This window comes from Haliotis rubra, unplaced genomic scaffold, assembly GCF_003918875.1.
Source record: "Haliotis rubra isolate DU_JTF1 unplaced genomic scaffold, ASM391887v1 Scf281, whole genome shotgun sequence".
Lineage (NCBI taxonomy): Eukaryota > Metazoa > Mollusca > Gastropoda > Lepetellida > Haliotidae > Haliotis > Haliotis rubra.
Window position 1 is genome coordinate 273,589 of NW_025766903.1, and position 16,074 is coordinate 289,662.

General features: G+C 39.5%; 1 protein-coding gene across 1 annotated transcript; it reads right to left on the reverse strand.

Moving 5' to 3' along the window:
* Positions 1 to 1,342: 1,342 nt before the first annotated feature.
* LOC124281292 (perlwapin-like) lies at positions 1,343 to 15,005 on the reverse strand. Its single transcript, XM_046717319.1, has 4 exons — positions 14,950 to 15,005; positions 14,451 to 14,510; positions 5,012 to 5,108; positions 1,343 to 3,020 (listed from the first exon to the last, which is right to left on the reverse strand). The coding sequence occupies exons 1-4, from the start codon at positions 14,965 to 14,967 to the stop codon at positions 2,728 to 2,730; spliced, it is 468 nt and encodes a 155-aa protein (XP_046573275.1). The 5' UTR covers positions 14,968 to 15,005; the 3' UTR covers positions 1,343 to 2,727.
* Between the last annotated feature and the right edge of the window lie 1,069 nt (positions 15,006 to 16,074).

The window sequence follows — 16,074 nt, forward strand, 5'->3', positions numbered from 1 at the left end:
GAGTGAAATAACAGTGTATTTCTTAAATATCAGAACATCATTTGTTTTGAATTTTTGTTACGAGATAAAAAAAAATTTCTTGGTACTAATTAACTTGTTGACTCCTGCTTTAAGATATCTGTGGCTTTTATAGTAATATCTTTACTAATAAAAGTATTCTGAAAGTGATTACTAGTATCATAACTCATAATAAGGTCATTTCAACATCCAGAGAATTTGAAAAAAGGGCTACGTTTTGGTCACACCCAGGTCAGGCATTATTCAGTCTTGAAACAGAATATGTTACAAAATTCTCAGTTGACTATTCATGTAACTGGAATGAATATTGAAACATATATTAAACCCAGATTTGATGTCATACTTCTTAGAAATCATCGGCTTTTGAGGAGGTTACCAATATGTGAAGAGTGAGCCGAAGTGGTGTTTATTAAGATGTTGATGTTGAACAATTGTTCAAGGTTTGTTGATGGTTATTTGGAAAATGAGCTTTATATTAAATTGCACACTGGTTTGAACGAGGTGAAAGCTTCAGGGCATTTTCATGTCTGTTTTTCCTAAGCAGTTCTCATGACTTTTACCAAATTTTGAAACAATTTTAATATATTTTTGATGACACTAGTAAGTATCTCAGAAAAGGAAATAGATCAAAATTAGTGTTATGTCCATTAGGGATATGGTCTCAGGTCTAATAAAGCAAAGATTATCATTATTTAAGAAACAGTGATGTCAATATGTAATTTTATTGACAACAAGCTTTGAACACAGGAAATATTCTTTGCACCTTATTTACGTTAGTAGTTAGCAGTTAAATATCTCTGAAGAAAAGGCAGTATATTTGTATGTTGTGTAACATTCTATTTCAATCCTAGTTAATTGTTTGGATAACTGTGGATCCTCTGGTCAAAGATTTTGCATCACAGGTTTCCTATTTCTGGAAGATGGGTCAGTGTACAGGTGCAGACTGTATCCTGGATCTTCTTTGTGTTCTGGTGCTGTGACGTACCTGTACATAAATGCTGGCAGTTCATGAAGTCCAGTATTGTGGAAGTTTGTAAATTAAGTTTCTACATCAAAGTACTCATAGAAAAATAAACTGGAAAGGATTTCCTTATATACAGTGTCATTTCAGGAAGGTGTACAGATTTTGAAGAGGGACATTTTACTGAGAATTGCTGCAGATTAGCTGCTGAATATTTTCTTCTGGGTATGTCCAGATACATCCATGGAAACATAATGTTTATAAGCCCAATCACATTTTCCAGATTCCCCAAAGAGATTAAATAGGTTATGCTGTGATTTGTTACTTAAATATATACAGACAAATAAGGTGCACGAAGTCGTAGACGGGAAATATGTTTCTGCTTTGTTCATTAAAAGGTAGAAAGCCATGTTTACACATTATTGATGTAACTAAATTTGAACAACGAATAGATACATAAAGGCGCCACGCGCAGTGTTGACAATCTATTTATAGATACCGAAACGATCTGCAACTTGAACACGGGGTTGTGTTCACGGATTTTTATATAATTACGATGGGAATTTTTGAGAAAAACAAACTGTTGCGCAGTGGAAAATAAAACGATTGGGCAGAGCTATGCAAATTAACTGAATTCCTAATCAACTAAAATTTCGAACTTACCTTTTGGCCTAAAACAAGGAACTAAACGTGATAACTATTATAAGTGAGAAAACTATGAAATTTACAAAGAACTAAACGTGATTCTCTTAAGTGATTCTAAATGAACTTTGAGATGAAACGAACTGCTAAATACCGCTAATTGTCTAACCCTTAAACACACTAATGCAAGTTCAACAACCTAACGCCACAATAGCCAATTGAACCTACACATCTAATATCTAACATCTAAGTCATTCGTAGTCTAAATAAATGCCAACACACGACATGTAACGAACAGCACCGAATGGCAGAAAGGAGCGAATGGTCCGTGTATCGCTGACCACCGTCTTATATATGCAAAACCTATTCGTTTTTCCCGTGCACTGCACCGGGTGTGTTCGGGTGATACGCCTAGTATGCACCGAGTGCGTTTGGGCGAGCAGTTTTAGTGACAAAACCAAAATGCCTTCAGAACACAAACAAATAACATAATTCAGTTACCCGTCCCCTGCATATATCTGATATTTAGACGGACGTGAATTGCTAGATAGAGTATTTGGTACGAAAGAAAATACGCTTCCTACTCTCAGCAACTGGTCGGGACGATTTTTCATCGGGCATGTAACTCATTTTCACTCGCCAGTTGCAATCAGTCAACTAAAATCTATTAAAATAAAATACGTATAACTATCCTTTTTAAATATCATTCACAAACGACGGATACCAAAGTACCACAAGAGAATTCAGCAACAACGTTCGCAGTCACGTTTCCCCGGCGGTGACGCCATGGTGATTCGTCAGTGGTTGTCCCCCCTAACGTCAAAAACGAAGTGGGCGGGGCTTATCGGCCGGGACTGGATCGGCCTATTGCCTCGGTTGGAAGATGATCACGCTCAAGAAAATCTAACACCGCATGTGAAGCATGTGAGTAAGTGATAATCTAAATATCGGAACTTTTCGGAAATACAAGACCTAACTCAAAGTATTCAGTGATTGAGGAATGTATCTCATCATTAACATCACTGCCTCGTGCAGAGTCTCTGAAGGTAACACTAGACATCACAGGTCGCCACTATACTTATTGAAACTGAAGTGTTAAATACAAGTCAGTAGCCAACAGGATCAATACACATCCTGGGGCAAGTTCCACAACACTTCCTGTTGCCGGGACAGTCTTGGTCTGTGCTGCAATGTGGATTCAGAGGACAAGATGGTAGGGACTCCGGGCACTGGGAGAGTTTAGGACACACCCCATTCTTCACAGTTGATATGGGTACTTTACATACTCTGGGGCAGCTCCCACAACACTTCCTGTCGCCTGGACAATCGGCGTCGTGGTCACACCTCGCTGTACACAGTCCTGTGATGGGAGACTCCACGGGACACACGCCAAGCTTCACTGAAACAGAAGCGACTGTTGGGGAGATAGGTTGGCTCGTAACGCGTCTGTACGGTCAGATTACCAATACTAAACACTGAGTTGTATGTTTGATGTATAACGTCTGGAAGACAAATTAATGACACTGATTACAAATCTGAACACTGAGTTGTATGTTTGATGTATAACGTCTGGAAAACAAATTAACATGACACTGATTACAAATCTGAACACTGAGTTGTATGTTTGATGTATAACGTCTGGAAGACAAATTAACATGACACTGATTACAAATCTGAACACTGAGTTGTATGTTTGATGTATAACGTCTGGAAAACAAATTAACATGACACTGATTACAAATCTGAACACTGAGCTGTATGTTTGATGTATAACGTCTGGAAGACAAATTAACATGACACTGATTACAAATCTGAACACTGAGTTGTATGTTTGATGTATAACGTCTGGAAGACAAATTAATGACACTGATTACAAATCTGAACACTGAGTTGTATGTTTGATGTATAACGTCTGGAAGACAAATTAACATGACACTGATTACAAATCTGAACACTGAGTTGTATGTTTGATGTATAACGTCTGGAAGACAAATTAACATGACACTGATTACAAATCTGAACACTGAGTTGTATGTTTGATGTATAACGTCTGGAAGACAAATTAACATGACACTGATTACAAATCTGAACACTGAGCTGTATGTTTGATGTATAACGTCTGGAAGACAAATTAACATGACACTGATTACAAATCTGAACACTGAGTTGTATGTTTGATGTATAACGTCTGGAAGACAAATTAACATGACACTGATTACAAATCTGAACACTGAGCTGTATGTTTGATGTATAACGTCTGGAAGACAAATTAACATGACACTGATTACAAATCTGAACACTGAGCTGTATGTTTGATGTATAACGTCTGGAAGACAAATTAACATGACACTGATTACAAATCTGAACATTGAATTGTATGTTTGATGTATAACGTCTGGAAGACATATTAACATGACACTGATTACAAATCTGAACACTGAGCTGTATGTTTGATGTATAACGTCTGGAAGACAAATTAACATGACACTGATTACAAATCTGAACGCTGAGCTGTATGTTTGATGTATAACGTGTGGAAGACAAATTAACATGACACTGATTACAAATCTGAACATTGAGTTGTATGTTTGATGTATAACGTCTGGAAGACAAATTAACATGACACTGATTACAAATCTGAACACTGAGCTGTATGTTTGATGTATAACGTCTGGAAGACAAATTAACATGACACTGATTACAAATCTGAACATTGAATTGTATGTTTGATGTATAACGTCTGGAAGACAAATTAACATGACACTGATTACAAATCTGAACATTGAATTGTATGTTTGATGTATAACGTCTGGAAGACAAATTAACATGACACTGATTACAAATCTGAACATTGAATTGTATGTTTGATGTATAACGTCTGGAAGACAAATTAACATGACACTGATTACAAATCTGAACATTGAATTGTATGTTTGATGTATAACGTCTGGAAGACATATTAACATGACACTGATTACAAATCTGAACACTGAGCTGTATGTTTGATGTATAACGTCTGGAAGACAAATTAACATGACACTGATTACAAATCTGAACACTGAGCTGTATGTTTGATGTATAACGTCTGGAAGACAAATTAACATGACACTGATTACAAATCTGAACATTGAGTTGTATGTTTGATGTATAACGTCTGGAAGACAAATTAACATGACACTGATTACAAATCTGTTTGTGATGCCTGGTCCACTGATTCCACGATCTGCGAGTGTATTTGTGTTGACTCAGAGGTGTGACTGTCAAGTCTCACTTATAGGAATCCCAAGGTCACTGCTTCGACTCACGGAGATTAGTATCACACGCGGGCAACCTAAACTAAAATCAGGGAAGGCATTATCTAACTATATTCAACATGTACGATATGCTCACCTTGGGGTACACACTCAGGACGTGGTGGTGGACATGGACCCAGGATGCAGTGAGAGAACCGGACCTTACACGCCATGTTGGGGGGACACCACTTGATCTGCAATATGGGTGTTCAAGCTGATTGAACATTTGGAGAGTTTTACATTAGATTCTTCTCAAACAACAGAGCTTAGTGTGTTTAATACGTTGTCCTCGGGTCGTGTCTTGATTATTTCAAAAACGTGAAACTGTTAATTCTCATGCTGGTTTTTACTTAAAGGACATACGACAGGCGAGGCTGATGGCGAGGACAGTCTTATTTCGGAATTCTTTAAGACATCGAAGGATATATTGGTAGCGTATATTGAGGTTTAATTATAGCGTTAGCTTTGCATCTGTACGACTAGTGGAATAGTGGAGTACAGGTATTATTATTCCATAGTATAAAAACTGGTGATCACCTAAATCCCAACGTTTACAGAGTTGGTGACATGTTAGGTTCATCAGACAAATTATATGCATCTGTCCCGAATGCAAAGCAGTCTTTCTGGACTATAGCTACTCCCTGTGAAATATGTTGCCGTCCCAAGTAGGCTTTAGATATGGACACGATACAGGTGACAATATTCTTCAGCCTGTGATAGAACACATTTTATCAAGGAATGAGTGAGTGAGTTTGGTTTTACGCCGCTTTTAGCAATATTCCAGCAATATCACGACGGGGGACACCAGAAATAAGCTTCACACATTGTACCCATGTGGGGAATCTTATCAAGGAATGAAGTTTGTCAGGTTTGTCAGGTGTTGTTTTTGCACATGATATGTTTGACATGATATATCTTCAAACGATTGTGAGCAGTATCTCATTGCTGTCAAATTAGATTTGAATTGATGATCCGTTATCAAAATAGGGCATGCTATGCATTGGCAAACATCATTTCGTTCTTGTTTGTACTGTTTACCAACTGATATAAATATATTCCACAAATATACCGTACCATATTTTCCCGACATTAGATACGTGTATTAAGTTATTGTCGTTAAAGTAATGTGGCCACTCTACAATTAACTCTTTCTACTCATATAGCAATGAACCTCTTTGTTCGTTAATAGTTAAATGGTGAATGTTCTCTCTCTGTCTCTGTACCGTTGTAATGTAGTATGACCCATGGGCTACACTACACTGTACCTTTGTAATGTAGTATGACCCATGGGCTACACTACACTGTACCTTTGTAATGTAGTATGACCCATGGGCTGCACTACACTGTACCGTTGTAATGTAGTATGACCCATGGGCTGCACTACACTGTACCTTTGTAATGTAGTATGACCCATGGGCTACACTACACTGTACCTTTGTAATGTAGTATGACCCATGGGCTACACTACACTGTACCTTGTAATGTAGTATGACCCATGGGCTGCACTACACTGTACCGTTGTAATGTAGTATGACCCATGGGCTGCACTACACTGTACCTTTGTAATGTAGTATGACCCATGGGCTACACTACACTGTACCGTTGTAATGTAGTATGACCCATGGGCTGCACTACACTGTACCTTTGTAATGTAGTATGACCCATGGGTTACACTACACTGTACCTTTGTAATGTAGTATGACCCATGGGCTACACTACACTGTACCTTGTAATGTAGTATGACCCATGGGCTGCACTACACTGTACCTTGTAATGTAGTATGACCCATGGGCTACACTACACTGTACCTTTGTAATGTAGTATGACCCATGGGCTGCACTACACTGTACCTTTGTAATGTAGTATGACCCATGGGCTGCACTACACTGTACCTTTGTAATGTAGTATGACCCATGGGCTGCACTACACTGTACCTTTGTAATGTAGTATGACCCATGGGCTACACTACACTGTACCCTTTGTAATGTAGTATGACATGGGCTGCACTACACTGTACCTTTGTAATGTAGTATGACCCATGGGCTACACTACACTGTACCTTGTAATGTAGTATGACCCATGGGCTACACTACACTGTACCTTGTAAGTAGTATGACATGGGCTACACTACACTGTACCTTTGTAATGTAGTATGACCCATGGGCTGCACTACACTGTACCTTTGTAATGTAGTATGACCCATGGGCTGCACTACACTGTACCTTTGTAATGTAGTATGACCCATGGGCTACACTACACTGTACCTTTGTAATGTAGTATGACCCATGGGCTGCACTACACTGTACCTTTGTAATGTAGTATGACCCATGGGCTACACTACACTGTACCTTTGTAATGTAGTATGACATGGGCTGCACTACACTGTACCTTTGTAATGTAGTATGACCCATGGGCTACACTACACTGTACCTTTGTAATGTAGTATGACCCATGGGCTACACTACACTGTACCTATGTAAGTAGTATGACATGGGCTACACTACACTGTACCTTTGTAATGTAGTATGACCCATGGGCTGCACTACACTGTACCTTTGTAATGTAGTATGACCCATGGGCTGCACTACACTGTACCTTTGTAATGTAGTATGACCCATGGGCTACACTACACTGTACCTTTGTAATGTAGTATCACATGGGCTACACTACACTGTACCTTTGTAAAGTAGTATGACATGGGCTACACTACACTGTACCTTTGTAATGTAGTATGACCCATGGGCTGCACTACACTGTACCTTTGTAATGTAGTATGACCCATGGGCTGCACTACACTGTACCTTTGTAATGTAGTATGACCCATGGGCTACACTACACTGTACCTTTGTAATGTAGTATGACCCATGGGCTACACTACACTGTACCTTTGTAATGTAGTATGACATGGGCTACACTACACTGTACCTTTGTAATGTAGTATGACCCATGGGTTACACTACACTGTACCTTTGTAATGTAGTATGACCCATGGGCTACACTACACTGTACCTTTGTAATGTAGTATGACCCATGGGCTGCACTACACTGTACCTTTGTAATGTAGTATGACCCATGGGCTACACTACACTGTACCTTTGTAATGTAGTATGACATGGGCTGCACTACACCGTACCGTTGTAATGTAGTATGACCCATGGGCTGCACTACACTGTACCTTTGTAATGTAGTATGACCCATGGGCTGCACTACACTGTACCTTTGTAATGTAGTATGACCCATGGGCTACACTACACTGTACCTTTGTAATGTAGTATGACATGGGCTGCACTACACTGTACCTTTGTAATGTAGTATGACCCATGGGCTACACTACACTGTACCTTTGTAATGTAGTATGACCCATGGGCTACACTACACTGTACCTTTGTAAGTAGTATGACATGGGCTACACTACACTGTACCTTTGTAATGTAGTATGACCCATGGGCTGCACTACACTGTACCTTGTAATGTAGTATGACCCATGGGCTGCACTACACTGTACCTTTGTAATGTAGTATGACCCATGGGCTACTACACTACACTGTACCTTTTGTAATGTAGTATGACCCATGGGCTGCACTACACTGTACCTTTGTAATGTAGTATGACCCATGGGCTACACTACACTGTACCTTTGTAATGTAGTATGACATGGGCTGCACTACACTGTACCTTTGTAATGTAGTATGACCCATGGGCTACACTACACTGTACCTTTGTAATGTAGTATGACCCATGGGCTACACTACACTGTACCTTTGTAAGTAGTATGACATGGGCTACACTACACTGTACCTTTGTAATGTAGTATGACCCATGGGCTGCACTACACTGTACCTTTGTAATGTAGTATGACCCATGGGCTGCACTACACTGTACCTTTGTAATGTAGTATGACCCATGGGCTACACCACACTGTACCTTTGTAATGTAGTATCACATGGGCTACACTACACTGTACCTTTGTAAAGTAGTATGACATGGGCTACACTACACTGTACCTTTGTAATGTAGTATGACCCATGGGCTGCACTACACTGTACCTTGTAATGTAGTATGACCCATGGGCTGCACTACACTGTACCTTTGTAATGTAGTATGACCCATGGGCTACACTACACTGTACCTTTGTAATGTAGTATGACCCATGGGCTACACTACACTGTACCTTTGTAAAGTAGTATGACATGGGCTACACTACACTGTACCTTTGTAATGTAGTATGACCCATGGGCTGCACTACACTGTACCTTTGTAATGTAGTATGACCCATGGGCTACACTACACTGTACCTTTGTAATGTAGTATGACCCATGGGCTGCACTACACTGTACCGTTGTAATGTAGTATGCCCCATGGGCTACACTACACTGTACCTTTGTAATGTAGTATGACCCATGGGCTACACTACACTGTACCGTTGTAATGTAGTATGACCCATGGGCTGCACTACACTGTACCGTTGTAATGTAGTATGACCCATGGGCTACACTACACTGTACCTTTGTAATGTAGTATGACCCATGGGCTGCACTACACTGTACCTTTGTAATGTAGTATGACCCATGGGCTACACTACACTGTACCTTTGTAATGTAGTATGACCCATGGGCTACACTACACTGTACCTTTGTAATGTAGTATGACCCATGGGCTACACTACACTGTACCGTTGTAATGTAGTATGACCCATGGGCTGCACTACGAAAGGAATAAAAGGCTACTAATGTGTCTGCTTTTCACTTTTAGGAACCACATCTTGCTTATGGTCAGTTCACTCAACAAGACTGTGTGTGCAGCAGAGGTAGCTAGATTATATCACACACACTTTACTACAGCTATCCCCTTATATCACATACACTTTACTAGTTATCCACTTATATCACAAGCACTTTACTAATTATCCCTTATTTCACACACACTTTACTAAAGTTATCCCCTTATATCACATACACTTTACTACAGTTATCCCCTTATGTCACACACACTTTACTACAGTTATCCCCTTATATCACACACGCTTAACTACAGTTATCCACTTATATCACACACGCTTTACTAAAATTATCCCCTTATATCGCATACGCTTTACTACCGTTATTCACTTATATCACATACACTTTACTACAGTTATCCCCTTATATCACACACACACACTTTACTACAGTTATCCCCTTATATCACATACACTTTACTACAGTTATCCCCTTATATCACACACACTTTACTACAGTTATCCCCTTATATCACACACACTTTACTACAGTTATCCCCTTATATCACACACACACACTTTACTACAGTTATCCCCTTATATCACATACACTTTACTACAGCTATCCCCTTATATCACATACACTTTACTACAGTTATCCCCTTACATCACATACACTTTACTACAGTTATCCCCTTATATCACATACACTTTACTACAGCTATCCCCTTACATCACATACACTTTACTAGTTATCCCCTTATATCACATGTACTTTACTATAGTTATCACCTTATATCACATACACTTCACGACAGTTATCCCCTTATATCACACACACTTTACTATAGCTATCCCCTTATATCCCACACACTTTACTAGTTATCCCCTTATATCACATGCACTTTACTATATTTATCTCTTTATATCACATACACTTTACTCTAGTTATCCCCCAACCGAGACCTTGTGAGATGTATAAAAACAAGATCAGTTTGTTAAGTAAACGTTTACATTTACAACAGCAGTAAAGTTGTTCAACAAGGTGTGCATGGGCAACTGCAGGTAATATCGTGCAGTAATAGAGTGGAACTAGTATACCTACTGTACATGGGTCAGGTAATATCGTGCATTAATAGCGTGGAACTAGAACACCTACTGTACATGGGTCAGGTAATATCGTGCAGTAATAGAGTGGAACTAGTATACCTACTGCACATGGGTCAGGTAATATCGTGCAGTAATAGAGTGGAACTAGTATACCTACTGCACATGGGTCAGGTAATATCGTGCAGTAATAGAGTGGAACTAGTATACCTACTGCACATGGGTCAGGTAATATCGTGCATTAATAGCGTGGAACTAGAACACCTACTGTACATGGGTCAGGTAATATCGTGCAGTAACAGTGTGGAACTAGAACACCTACTGTACATGGGTCAGGTGATATCGTGCAGTAACAGTGTGGAACTAGAACACCTACTGTACATGGGTCAGGTAATATCGTGCAGTAATAGAGCGGAAGTAGAATATCTACTGTACATGGGTCAGGTGAAATCGTGCATTACTATATCGGTAGTATTTTTCCTGTACCACGATTGGTCAAAAAACCGTCACATGATTGACTACAAAACACGATATTGACTTGAGTTTTCTGATAAATTACGATATTGACTTGGGTTACTAAAAATAGACAAGGAATCCCGTACGAAGGGGCTTCTCCAACTTTTCAGCCAATCAGATCACTCGGATAGATGGCACAGTGTGTGCATTAAAAGTTTATGTCAAAACCCGTTTCTCTTTCATTATATAATAAAACAATTATAGACTCTTGTAGAGGTCGATATCGGTTTTTATTGACCTGAGAAAAACAATATTGTTTTACTCAGGTCAATAAAAACCGATAACGACTTCTACAAGAGTCTATAATTGTATAGTAATAGCGTGGAACTAGAATACCTACTGCACATGCGTCGGGTGATATCGTGCAGTTATAGAGTGGAACTAGTGTACCTAGTGTATATGCTTCAGGTAATATCGTGCAGTAATAGAGTGGAACTAGTATACCTACTGTACATGCGTCGGGTGATATCGTGCAGTAATAGAGTGGAACTAGTATACCTACTGTACATGCGTCAGGTGATATCGTGCAGTAATAGAGTGGAACTAGAATACCTACTGTACATGCTTCAGGTGATATCGTGCAGTAATAGAGTGGAACTAGAATACCTACTGCACATGCGTCAGGTAATATCATTCAGTAATAGAGTGGAACTAGTATACCTACTGTACATGCGTCGGGTGATATCGTGCAGTAATAGTGATATCGTGCAGTAATAGAGTGGAACTAGAATACCTACTGCACATGCGTCAGGTGATATCGTGCAGTAATAGAGAGGAACTAGAATACCTACTGTACATGAGTCAGGTAATATCGTGCAGTAATAGAGAGGAACTAGAATACCTACTGTACATGCGTCAGGTAATATCGTGCAGTAATAGAGAGGAACTAGCATACCTACTGCACATGCGTCAGGTAATATCGTGCAGTAATAGAGAGGAACTAGAATACCTACTGTACATGGGTCAGGTAATATCGTGCAGTAATAGAGAGGAACTAGAATACCTACTGCACATGCGTCAGGTAATATCGTGCGGTAATAGAGAGGAACTAGAATACCTACTGTACATGCGTCAGGTAATATCGTGCAGTAATAGAGAGGAACTAGCATACCTACTGCACATGCGTCAGGTAATATCGTGCAGTAATAGAGAGGAACTAGAATACCTACTGTACATGGGTCAGGTAATATCGTGCAGTAATAGAGAGGAACTAGAATACCTACTGCACATGCGTCAGGTAATATCGTGCGGTAATAGAGAGGAACTAGAATACCTACTGCACATGCGTCAGGTGACATCGTTCAGTAATAGAGAGGAACTAGAATACCTACTGTACATGGTTCAGGTGTCATCGTGCAGTAATAGAGTGGAACTAGTGTACCTACTGTACATGGTTCAGGTGACATCGTGCGGTAATAGAGTGGAACTAGTGTACCTACTGTACATGGTTCAGGTGACATCGTGCGGTAATAGAGAGGAACTAGAATACCTACTGCACATGCGTCAGGTGATATCGTGCAGTAATAGAGTGGAACTAGAATACCTACTGTACATGGTTCAGGTGACATCGTGCAGTAATAGAGTGGAACTAGTGTACCTACTGTACATGTTTCAGGTGACATCGTGCAGTAATAGAGAGGAACTAGTGTACCTACTGTACATGGTTCAGGTGACATCGTGCGGTAATAGAGAGGAACTAGAATACCTACTGCACATGGTTCAGGTGACATCGTGCAGTAATAGAGTGGAACTAGTGTACCTACTGTACATGTTTCAGGTGACATCGTGCAGTAATAGAGAGGAACTAGTGTACCTACTGTACATGGTTCAGGTGACATCGTGCAGTAATAGAGAGGAACTAGTGCACCTACTGTACATGGTTCAGGTGACATCGTGCGGTAATAGAGTGGAACTAGTGTACCTACTGTACATGGTTCAGGTGACATCGTGCGGTAATAGAGAGGAACTAGAATACCTACTGCACATGGTTCAGGTGACATCGTGCAGTAATAGAGAGGAACTAGTGTACCTACTGCACATGGTTCAGGTGACATCGTGCAGTAATAGAGAGGAACTAGTGTACCTACTGTACATGGTTCAGGTGACATCGTGCAGTAATAGAGTGGAACTAGTGTACCTACTGTACATGGTTCAGGTGACATCGTGCGGTAATAGAGTGGAACTAGTGTACCTACTGTACATGGTTCAGGTGACATCGTGCGGTAATAGAGAGGAACTAGAATACCTACTGCACATGCGTCAGGTGATATCGTGCAGTAATAGAGTGGAACTAGTGTACCTACTGTACATGGTTCAGGTGACATCGAGCAGTAATAGAGAGGAACTAGTGTACCTACTCGTACATGGTTCAGGTGACATCGTGCAGTAATAGAGAGGAACTAGTGTACCTACTGTACATGGTTCAGGTAATATCGTGCAGTAATAGAGAGGAACTAGAATACCTACTGCACATGGTTCAGGTAATATCGTGCGGTAATAGAGAGGAACTAGAATACCTACTGCACATGGTTCAGGTGACATCGTGCAGTAATAGAGTGGAACTAGTGTACCTACTGTACATGGTTCAGGTGACATCGTGCGGTAATAGAATGGAACTAGTGTACCTACTGTACATGGTTCAGGTGACATCGTGCAGTAATAGAAAGGAACTAGAATACCTACTGCACATGGTTCAGGTGACATCGTGCAGTAATTTTAGAACTTCAAGGTAGTACCGGTATATCGCAATACGCTTTTCAAACGACACGTATTGCAATATTTTTCTGAGAACCGTTATATTGGGTTAAAAACATATATGAAGTTTTTGTGATTATCGTTATGGTTTAAACTAAAATCTACATATACAATGTAATTTCATTCACAACGAATGTTATTCGTTATTCAATGACAAAACGGCATACTGTAATACTTAAAGAAAATTATAAAAAAGAACATAGAATCCCTGACTATGCAACCCAATTTTGAGATAGCTGTGCCATAACATATATGTTAAAATACTTATAATGTAGAAAATCGGATTGACATGCACAATTAGTATCACTCACTGTCAAACAATTAAGCTCCCAATATATGGCAATATGTATCGCAATACAGGTACCTGAATCGCAATATATTGCAATACAATATATTTGCCGATACACAGCCCTAGCAGTAATAGAGTGGAAATAACACCTACTACACATGGGTCAGGTCTGTGACTGTAGGCAATGCAGCTGGTCACACAGCAGAGAATCACCTGGAAATGTATTGAAGACACCTTTATGTAGTTATCGCTATTCAAAAAGTGTACATTGGTATGCAGTGAAATCCACGCCCCAATATGTATTTCAATAAGATGAATAGTGTGTGGTAGCCGTATAATATAGAACTTACGATTGGAAATGGTCTCCTGCAACTCATGCTTGTACTACTAACTGAACGGCCAATCAGTGGAATGCTCGAGTCCAGACTCGAATATTTACACTTATTTTAATATTCCGTGCGACTTAAAACTGTACTTCTGGTGTGAAGTTCAAGAGTTACATATCTTACAGCATGGCAGTATCTTTGTGTGGGTTATATTTCCTGGTTTGTCAAGAACATCATTGAGCTCATGGTATTCCCCCACATCATTCACATCTACAAGCGCGAGGCGTAGAGATATCGACAAGTAAATGTAAGTTTGCAACACTTACCAATGTGACAAGCGACATGTTGTGCAGCTTCTTTATGCAAGTGGAGTAAGACGGAATGAATGTGAAGGACATGTGCTCGTTAATCATGTTGACACTTGACGTGGGAACACCAGACAAGCAGCATACAACGGCAAAACGTAGTCACGTTCATAGTTTAATAATGTCACGAACAACAGACTAGGAGTGAATGTTCGTGGTAAGCAAACCACCTCTCTCTGACCTTTCCTAACCATTTCAACCAACGTACTAATCCCTGCACTCATTTGGAACCTATGATGACAGTTTAGCACCGCATTTCTGTAAATATTCTATTTGCAGAAACAAAACACACACCTCTTGAATTCTGCAGACAACGGAAGCGTGTATCACATGTTTTGTAACATCCACAGTGATTACTGACATCTTCACAGATAGTCCCACGTGTCAGGTTTCGTGTTAATCCGCTCCATTAACATTATTTAATGTTTGTTCTTATTCACATGTCGGAGCAAACAGTCTTGCCGAGTTTCTGATCCCGTTTTCTTTGTCAAATAACAGAACATTACAAGAAATAATTCATGTTTCACCAAAGGATCCGAAAAGGGCAGGGCGACATAATTTCAAAAGGGGCACCCATCATGCAATGACAGATTATGTTAGTTATTCATGCATATGTGGCAGTGTTGCATATGTATATATCTGTATTTTACATATTTGTATATATTCACTGTTGTAATGAAATAATGTACTAATTTTTACTGTGAAGTACAGAATAAAATAAACTTCCTTTCTATTTAGCTCCTCGTTGACTTGTCTTTAATTCACCTTTAATATTATTTAACTGCCTTTGGGTAGCTGTGGGGTTAGACTGCATAGCTTGGGTCACTCCTTTGTTTAAGATAGCTTACGCTTGATTGGCCTTGTTTAAAATACTAATGTTGAGCACTTCACCAGCACAGCACACAACCACTGTAGACTGGGACTGAACAGACATTATTACAGGTAAGTTATGCATTTTGTATTTTACAATTATGTACTTGTATATAGTGCTTAATCAGTTATAGTAAAATCATGTTTTAATATTATCTATATAATCAATATAGGTATAACCAAAAAATGTAATTTAACTAAAACAGTAAGTCTATA

What these genes read in the sequence shown, in the direction of transcription:
- LOC124281292 (XM_046717319.1), bottom strand. An exon ending in ACAGACCTGACCCATGTGTA is followed by an intron (nt 5,109 to 14,450) that starts GTAGGTGTTATT and finishes CCCATATTGCAG; the next exon opens with ATCAAGTGGTGTCCCCCCAA. An exon ending in TCCTGAGTGTGTACCCCAAG is followed by an intron (nt 3,021 to 5,011) that starts GTGAGCATATCG and finishes CTTCTGTTTCAG; the next exon opens with TGAAGCTTGGCGTGTGTCCC.